The sequence below is a fragment of the Phoca vitulina genome, unplaced genomic scaffold (assembly GCF_004348235.1).
Source record: "Phoca vitulina isolate PV1807 unplaced genomic scaffold, GSC_HSeal_1.0 scaffold69, whole genome shotgun sequence".
NCBI lineage: Eukaryota > Metazoa > Chordata > Mammalia > Carnivora > Phocidae > Phoca > Phoca vitulina.
In genome coordinates, this window is record NW_022589772.1 from 3,473,695 (window position 1) to 3,483,746 (window position 10,052).

Consider the following 10,052-nt stretch of genomic DNA (forward strand, 5'->3'; position numbering starts at 1 on the left):
CCAGAGTATTTCTCAGCCACCACCTTCTACTATTAGTTAAGAATTTATTTTAATATTAGCCTAAGTAAAACACAATCAGGAAAATAAATCTATAGAAACATTATATAAAGCATCCCCAGTAAAATGCCTAGAATAGCCAACATTTTGATTATGGAAAGTATGTCTTTATAGTGTATACTATTTTTATAAACTCTATCTAAAATTTCTACCAGAAAACTATGAACATTTAGAATCAAGACTACTTACTCTAATCAGAATTTCATAATGTATCAATCTTGAGGAACATGAACCTAAAAGTCATGTATTTAGGCCATTATATACATCTGATCGTATATTTGCTTGTAGAACTAATTTTTTAAGTAAATTATAAATTCCTCTGTGATGTTACAATAAACGTTTCAACACCACTGTGAGAAGGGGCCCTTAAAAATAATAGCAAGTTCTCTTGGCCTAAGTCCTTTTTGATTTACTCTTTTCAAACCAATAAAACTTTGATACTGAACAAGATTATTTTGTCATTTTCTATTTGCATTTTAGAGGAAAGAGAACAAATCTACTCCACTAAAAGTAATTTCTCCAAGTACCATAATCAACTGATTTGATATTTAATCTTGTTAACCTTTAATTAATCTTAATCTTTTTAAGGTAATTATTGAACGTTTTATTTCACAGAACACAACTCATCATGTTTGCTTGTTTTTTAAAAAATTGGTTCCTTAAACTGTACAGCTAATGATGCTGACTCTCAAATGCCTTACAAATTTGTTACTGCTTCATTTTATTTATTCTAAAGAACACCAAACTAATAACTACATTTGAGGTTTTGGGATTCTAGGATAAAACCTGTGAATGCTCATACATATTTTAACTAAAATATAAAGTAAAAATCTACTGAATTTACTAAATTGCGGTAAGGATTTGGACCCAAATGCTAACATTCACACCATAAAATTTTCTATACATTCTATAGATGTATAAGTTTATTAATTTATATTATTCTGCAAATATACTATATATTTAATTTGATTTAACCACATTCCATAGGTTGGATTTGGGGGGTGTTTTTAAAGTGTTCAGAGTTTAGTGTTTATTTTTGTAATCCAACAACTTTATCCAAAAATGCAGAAAATTTTTCTGGCTGGCCAGGAGGAAAACATTTCAGTGTTGATAAGTCCATTGACTGTAACAGCCCAGGAAGCGTGCTAAAACAAAAGAAGAAAAATATTAGGTAACAAGGGAGAAAATTCTGTAATTCATCTGCTGCCCACTTGATGACTGAATCTAACTTCCGAGAATATTGTGATGCTTCTCAAACTGTACATACGAATTTTAATATAATTTTATTTTAGGTATATAGTTGACCCTTGAACAAGGTGGTGTTAAAGGAACCGACAATCCGCGCAATTGAAAATCCATGTACAACTTCCAGGGTCACCTGGGTGGCTCAGTCGGTTAAGTGTCTGACTTCAGCTCAGGTCATGATCTCAGGGTCCTAGGATGGAGCCCCACGTCGGGCTCCCTGCTTAGCAGGGAGTCTGCATCTCCCTCTCCGCCCACTCATGCTCTCTCTCGCTCAAATAAATTTAAAAATCTTAAAAAAAAGAAAATCCATATATAACTTCTGACTCCCCCACACACCTTAACTACAAATAGCCTACTGTTGCCTGGAAGCCTTACCGGTCACGTAAGAGTCAATTAACACACATTTTATACATTATGTTATGCACTGTATTCTTAACAATAAGCTAGAGAAAAAATGTTATTAGGAAAATCATAAGGAAAACACATTTACTGAAAAAAACTCCTTGTATAAGTGAACCCATGTCATTTAAATCTGTGTTGTTCGAGGGTCAACCGTACATACAACGATTAAAGCAATACGAAGAGCACTATGTAGTACCTGTCAATACCAATTCAACAGACACTGTATATCGTGTCAACAAATATTACAGAAATGTTATTTCATGAAAGATGTGGTCACATGGCTTTTAAACATTTCTCAGGACTGGGCAGATATAAACTGAAGCAAAATTAATTTATGAAAACAGAATAAATGAAAACAAAATTAATAGCTGCCAGACAAGAACAGTAAGCTGGGAAGACTACTGGACCATGCATGAAGATTGTGAAATAGCTTTCTTTTGCCAGTAATTTACTATCATAAATCCATATATAATTAAGTAAGGTACAATCACCATGCATGTTCGAAGATTCCAAACCATGACATAAAAGTATTACTTCAGAAATTTAAGCAGCCACTTAAATTAGAACAGACATACAACTACCCAGCCTAGATTTGGGGGAATAATGTACCTAAAATGAAAATACAACCAATTATTGATTCTTACAGAATTCAGGTATGTGACTTTTTTTTAAATTAATATTAAGAAAAAGACTTCTAAAACTATAAGAAATAAACTGGAGACTTGTACAGCTTCCTTTTCAACTTGAGTAAGGAATCAGGATGTTTTTCTGAAATCAGTGCTTTCTCCTTTTAAATGTACTGACATAAAATCAAAGCTGACTTAACATGTAGAACAAAAATACTCATTAAAAGTGTCCGGAAAAATTGACTTGCATAAACCCGATAGGAGGCGGAGTTTATTCTTCTTTAAAAAATGTTAACCCCGGGACGCCTGGGTGGCTCAGTCATTTAAGCACCTGCCTTCAGCTCAGGTCACGATCCCAGGGTCCTGGGATCCAGTCCCTCATCAGGCTCCTTGCTCAGCGGGGAGCCTGCTTCTCCCTTTGCCTGCCGCTCCCCCTGCTTGTGTTCCCTCTCTAGCTGTGTCTCTGTCAAATAAATAAATAAAATCTTTAAAAAATAATAAAAAAATAAAAAATAAAAAATAAAAAATGTTAACCCCTAACAATCTCAACTACCCAAGGACAGTTATCTGAAGCCTACATAATTTTTATTACCTAGCTTCTCCCGACTCACAGTACTTTTAATAATGACTTCTGTGTTATACAGCCACCCTGATCTTTCCTCTCCCCCATCATATAGGGATTAGGACACCAACAATTGTTCCTGAAACAATCAATGAATTTGTCTCCTCTCAATGAGAACAGAATTGTCTGTTTTGTTCACCAATACATGACAAGTACCTAGAATAATGCCTGGCACATAGTAGGTGCTCAATAAATATTTAATGAAAGAACCAGTATTTACTGAGTGCCTAAGAGACAGACGCAGTGAGGTTAAAAGACAAGCCTTTTATGTTCTAGCCAGTTTCTTTTAAGGTTTTCCACTTGAAAATTAATTTCAATTTATTATAACATAAAAAATATATTTTATAATACTTCTATAAGGTCTTTACTTTTTAAAACATCAAACTAGGATAGCTTTTAAAGTCAAATAATTGGGAATTACTGACCTGACCCTTTTGCAAGCTTCTAGTGTCTCAAGAAGAATTAATAGAAAACCAACCAGCAATTTTCTTCATCCTTCTACAGTGATGTTGACCAGTTCTTGTTGAATTTTAATATACTTCTAGAAAATAATACTCCTTACCATAGTAATTCCTTTGCTTAAAATACTTTAATGGCTTCTCACTAAACAGAATAAAATCAGAACTCTTACGTGAGCTATCCCCACCCAGTCTCATCTTATACTATCTTCTCCCTTGCTCGCCATACTCCTGCCACACTTAACCTTCCCTCTGTTCCTCAAACAAAACAAACTCCAAGCTCTTTCCTAACTTAGGACCTTTGCAGTTACTGCTGTTCCTTCTTCCTCTAGAGCTTCACATGACTAGCTCTTGTCATTTAGGTCTCAGCTCAAATGTCATATACTCAGTCATGCCTTCCCTGACCAATCTAATTAATCTTCACTCCCAGCTATCATATCACACCCTGCCTTATTTTCTTAACACATTTCACCACGTGAAATTATCTTCGTTTATTTATGAACGGTTAACTATGTCCCCCTACTAGAACATAAGTATCAAGAGAGCAGGGGCTTTACCTCATGTTTATCACTGTATCCACAAGCACTTAAAAACAATGCCTATGACATATCAGGTCTAGTTTAATTAATGAGTGAGTAAATTTCACTTAGGGATCCCAATGGATTTACTGAAGGCAAAACCTTAATTATAAAAAATCAGCAAATGCCTTCCTTGAATAATGAAAATCTAATGAACTCAAAAATTATATTCTCAAGAGACTTGCGCACCAGATGGAACTTACATACATGCGTACACACAGATATTCACATGAAATGAAACACGCACAGACACAGAAAGAAATATAACAGAGATCACACTCACAGCATTAGACAAATAAGAGGGCTTTACAGGTGAGAAAAATCAAAGTATGTTTGATAAGCAGGAGAACGTAAGAGGTTGAAAAGACAGACAAGTTAGGTAGGTGGATAAGAATAGCCAGGGAGGATTTAATGCAAGAGGTCAAATTATCAGTCTGTAGTATACCTGCAGGTACAGTAGAAGAGATGCCCGTCTTTGTGTAGCTGCTTTGCCAATTCCAACTGATGATTGTTCATCAACTTTTCGTTTACAACCACTACAAGGGGCTTTCTTTTTTCCAGAGTCTCCAAACAGCTTCCTGCACCTAAATCAAAATTGTTAAGTTTAAAAAAAAAAAAAAAAAAAAAGCTAAGGTGCTCCACCAAGCTTTATAGGCAGAACTGAAGATGATAAACTTAGCTGGCAGAACTACAAACCAGGCCTTTTAATTATACATTCAAATGACCAAAGTGTAGTGACCAGTTCTCTATATTATGTTATAAACTTGACTTGAAAAATACATTCTTTACCACTGCCAACAATATTATGACCTATGATTCAGTGCTTTGCCACTTGCCCTCTACTAGTATGCCCTGGGCATGAGCCTTGAATTCAATTAAGATTTAAGTTCAACATACTACACATGAAACTGTACTGCACTTCTATTCAAACACAAGTGGAAAAAGCAAGTCTTCAATAGTGACAGGCACCAAAAAGAAAAACTCTGACCATCCTTATAAGTCTGCTTGTGAGGTACCATCCCCAAAATGTCAAGAATAAGTCTCCATAAATGTGCATATATACAATATTTGGGTCAATTCAGCTCTGAAATCTAAAATCGTTTAGGTAGGGCGCCTGGGTGGCTCAGTTGGTTAAGCGACTGCCTTCGGCTCAGGTCATGATCCTGGAGTCCCTGGATCGAGTCCCGCATCGGGCTCCCTGCTCGGCGGGGAGTCTGCTTCTCCCTCTGACCCTCCCCCTTCTCATGTGCTGTCTCTCTCATTCTCTCATTCTCTCTCTCTCTCTCAAATAAATAAATAAAATCTTAAAAAAAAAATAAAAAAAATAAAAAATAAAATTTAAAAAAAAAAAATAAAATCGTTTAGGTATTATAATGGGAGTGAGAAGGGCGCCTGAGCGACTCAGTCTGTGAAAAGCCTGCCTTGGGCACAGGTCATGATCTCGGGGTCCTGGGATGGAGCCTGGCATCAGGCTCCCTGCTGGGTGGGGAGTCTGCTTCTCCCTCTACCCCTCTCCACAGTTCGTGCTGTCTCAAATAAATAAAATCTTAAAAATAAGTTAATAAAAAATAAAAAAGTAAATGGGAGTGAGGAGACTGGTAAGTAGACAAACCTTTTTAGGTTGACTAATTTAGAGTAGTAGGTAGGACAGACTCCAACACCAAGACTTTTATCTACTAACTTGACTGGAGAAGTACAGTTAATCTGTGTCTCTGTTTCTTCATCTGTAAAATGGGAATACTAATAATACTTAGCTCATAGGTCTGGGAGGATTCAATGACTTATATATATACACAAAGCACACAGAACGGTACCAAAAGCTATTAACTATTATCCTATACATTTCTAATCACTAATCTGTTGGTAATGTTTACTTCTAGTAACTTCTCCCTTCAAACTAGACCTCTTAAGAACTAAGAAGCTTCTTCCCTCACTTATCCAGCAATCGAAACTGCAATGCTCCCCAAAAACAGTTCTTGTGACGGTACTGGCAGTCTAACTAGATGAGGATGGTTTTTGAAGAGCAATGATTTACACAACATGTGGTTAAAAAATATTTTTGACTGCATTCATTTCATACTCCCATTTAAAATATAAAAAAAACTTTCAAAGCCAATTTCTCCATGTCCAATCCAACCAATAAGCTGGCTGAACATTCCTGCAAATCTAAGCCCAAATACTAATTTCAAATTTGATAACTCTTTACGCACGACGTTGGGTAAATTATTTTGCCCGGGTTTGGAGTTTCTTTCTTTAAAGTTAGTCTATGTTGTTAATTTCCTCGTATCACCCAGAAATAATAAGTTCTCTAGTAATGTTCTCAACAGGTATATTCAAATAAGTATTATACTCAAAAGGCTACAGTGCGTTACTCTAGTGATTTTACTTTACCTCAAAAATTTCAAGTTTCTGTTCTTACTACCAAAACCCAAACTGTGGTATTCTAAGGCACTTTACCTGCGTGACTAATAACAAGATCTGCTTTCTGAAGATCTTCTTTCAATGAATCCTTGTACCTGTAAACATCCAGAGCAAATGACTCAGTACTGAATGGTTCAGGTACCACCTTTCCTCTACCTATCTGAAGGACAAGTCGGTTGTAGCCCAGGCTCTTGATGATCTGCAAAGGGAAAAAAAAAGAAAGAAAGAAAAAGCGGGACTTTTAAACAGGGTACTGTAAAAACAACAAACCCTAAAGTCGGTGTTCAGACCGCAGCGCGGGCCGCAAAATCTTCTACCTGCGGCCGATTTTACTTTTCCAGAACGACGCTTTACCCCCGTACCGTGCCCCGACAAGGTACCTCTCGAGTCCTACCGGTAAGATCTACGCGACCCTGCTCACCAAGCCGTTGAAAGGACCGGCCACGCCACAGGCAGAAGACCAAGCGAGACCCTGAAGAAGGCGTCAAAAACTAGAGGGGAGACGAAGAAACGGCCCCAATCCGCCTCAGGGCTGAAGCTGCGCGAACCACCGGCCCGGAGGAGCCGCCGCCGCAGCCGCCGCCGGAGGACGCCCGCCTCGAGGACGCCTGACGAGACCGCGAGGCGCGGGCTCGCCCGAGCGCGGCGGGGGCAGGGCGGGGACGGCGCGCTGAGTGGGACCGGCCGGATCGAGCCGGGCCGAGCCGGGCCGAGCCGGGCCGGGCCAGGCAGAGCTCACCGAGGCGTCTGACGCCGACCACGCGACCCCGAGTGGGCCTGAGGAGCGACTGGAGGCTGGCCCGGGCCGAGGAGCCCCACTCGGAGAGGCGGAGCAGCGGGAAGGAGGGGCGAAGCACGAGGAAGGAGAGGCGGAGGCGGAGAGTCGGAAGGGAAAAGCCGGAGAAAGGAGGAGCCGGAGAAAGGATGGGGAGGAGCGGCCCGGAGGGCGGCGGGGAAGCGGGAAGAGGAGGCGGAGGACGCTAAGAAGAGGGGGAGCTGGAGGAGGGCCCAGCCGAGCGCGGGGAGGAGCCAGCAAAGGGGCGGCGGCACCTGAGGTAGAGCTGTGAGGGGTTCTTCCCGAGCGCTGCGGTCAGGCAAGGTTACCGAGGCTAGTGGTAAGGCTAGCGGCGGCGAGCGGCGAAGGAAGCCGCCACGCGCCCGTACGCCCGCCTCCCCCACTCACTTGCAGCGTGTCGTGCGCCGAGACACGCGCAATGAGGTCGTCAAAGCTGGTGGTCCCTACAGTAACAAATACGCACTTCATCGCGCGGGTTCCCAGCCCCGAATCGCAAGGGCCGGATGTGACGTAGCGAAGGCCACGTGGGCTGCAGCGGCCGCGCTCGGTGGGGATGGCGGAAGTCGACCAGGGCGCCAGAGGGCGGTGGGAATCGGGGGGTGTGGCGCGCGGGCGGCGGGGGTGGAGCCGAAGGGTGCAAATGGCCTACGTGCCAGAAACGTGATGTGTGTGAGTTCACCGGGCCGTCACAATAGGAAGGTGGGACTTGCCAGATTTACTTTTTTCCAAAGGTATTTAGAAAATAATGGTGAAACCTCATACCTAAGCGCTGTGCTGGCGTTATTGCTTGGGTACCACACATCTTTTGAATGATACAGGAGTTTGGGACTCTATTTGCTACCCTGTTTTGCCAATATTCGTTTGAGCTATGGTTTTACCTCAAGTCTGTTGAGAGCCTGTGAAAAAAAAAAGAGCCTTTTCAAGATGACTCATTAGCATAGGCTCTTCATACTAGTTCTCAGGAAGCCAGAGCCCAACAGGGTCTCTTGGAAGCTGCAAAGAGTCGGTTGCCTTCACTAGTAAGCACTGTATGTAAAATAGAGGCACTAGGGCCTGAAGCCTGCATCTATAATTCATTGAACTCATCCATTGAGCCCTTTAAAATGTAAAATTATGATAAATTTAAATTACGATGAAATGTAAAGTTATACATTAGCATGAATAAACACCACAGATACATTACACTGAAGTAGTCAAGTACCCGGGAGGTAATTTCTCAAGACTCCCTTTTTTTCTCCTACCACCATTACTAAGATGCTTTATTTCATTCTAATATTTTCTGTATTTCCTACTTAAAATCTCACTTTAGTTCATATTTGTGTTTTCCCCTGCCTGATTACATACAGAAAGGAGCTGTGAGAAGAAAATAAAGAGGAAAAGGATTAGAGGTGAATTAGGCCTAGAACATAAGCTGAAAAAAAACCTCTTAAGGCGTATTTCTACTGGACTGTTCCTTTAAATCTTGTAGCTTGGGTAATTGTCTTTTTGAGGAGTGATATGCTGCTACGCCTTTCTTGATAACGATTTTCATGAATTAATGATACGGTGAAACAAACTACAGTCTCATAATAAATGTAGAAAGATCATGGTTAAATAATAAAACATAAGCATAATCCCAATTTTCTGCCCAACAAGAATAAACTATGAATATTTATTAAAATACGAAGAGAAGATATTCCAAAATACTCTGTAATTCAGAAAGACCTTTACCTCTGGTTGTGTCTGTGAAATCTTTTCCTGTATCTAGAAGATATTAAAGAAGCACTGTTCTGATTAGCAGAGAGAGAGAAAATAAGCACACATATAAATTGAATATTCTTAAATTCCCAGAAAATCAGAAAACTGAATTTCTAATATTTTAGAAATATTAAAATTTCTAAATTTTAATTTTTAGTAAAGCATCTTCTTGCAGAAACTGATCCAGAAATGTTTTAAGGACCCAAGATTACATAATTAATGTAAAATTTTGGCAAGTAAGTCTTTTTATTTTACTTAAGTGTGTTTTTCCTAAACTTCCACAGGCTTACTGATCAAATAAGTTAACATTACCCACAAAAATGTTTATAGTTACGAAAAATGTAAATGTTTTCAACTACATTAAATCAGTATTCTGACAAACTTTATTTCAGCTGCAAATATGCTTTGTAGTATGCCAGCTTGAAGATAATTTTCAAGATCTTTAAACAACTTAAAATCGTGGACTGACATTAAATTGAGTTAATGGATGCCTAATCATTGCACCACTAGATGCTTTCGAAGTAAAACAGAATATTGAAACATTGGTTTAGACTAAGCATAATTCCAATATAATGTTTTATATATTTTGCATTTTATTTTGAAATGCTATAGGGAAGCTATATCTTGGAGTTGTATAATGTATTCACTTTTGCCACTTTAGGAAGTTATAAAAAGGATTTGTATGGCTATGGGAAGTTTTGTCATGTGTATTCTTAAGCCCTGCTAGTCTGTAAAAATGTTTGTATATGCCATATAGTTCTGTTTTCCATCCTTCACTTTTCTCTTTAAAATAGAAGTTAGTCACTTTGATCTAAAGTTATAATTTAAAAAAATAAAATAAAATAAAGTTATAATTAATATGGTAGTTGAGGCTCTTCAAAGAGTAACAGTGACAATTACAATACTATATGTGCTTTCTTTTTTCAAGGAAAAAGAACAGTTTTTGTCTAAAGTAGCTTTTTCGTTTTCAGACCCTTTTATATTATCAAAAATTACCAAGAACCTCGAAGAGCTTTTGTTTATGTAGATTATAATGTATGTTAAACTGTTGATATTTACCATCTTCAAGATCAAAGAGAAAATTTTAAAATATTGATTGATTCATTGGAA

General features: G+C 38.9%; 1 protein-coding gene across 1 annotated transcript in view; it reads right to left on the reverse strand.

Moving 5' to 3' along the window:
- Positions 1-7,707, reverse strand: part of ALG13 (ALG13 UDP-N-acetylglucosaminyltransferase subunit) — a 63,674-nt gene extending 55,967 nt beyond the window's left edge. The window contains 3 exon segments of the mRNA XM_032392720.1: positions 4,434-4,572; positions 6,446-6,608; positions 7,593-7,707. Of these exon segments, the coding sequence (XP_032248611.1) occupies positions 4,434-4,572; positions 6,446-6,608; positions 7,593-7,673 (383 nt within the window). The 5' untranslated portion in view covers positions 7,674-7,707.
- Between the last annotated feature and the right edge of the window lie 2,345 nt (positions 7,708-10,052).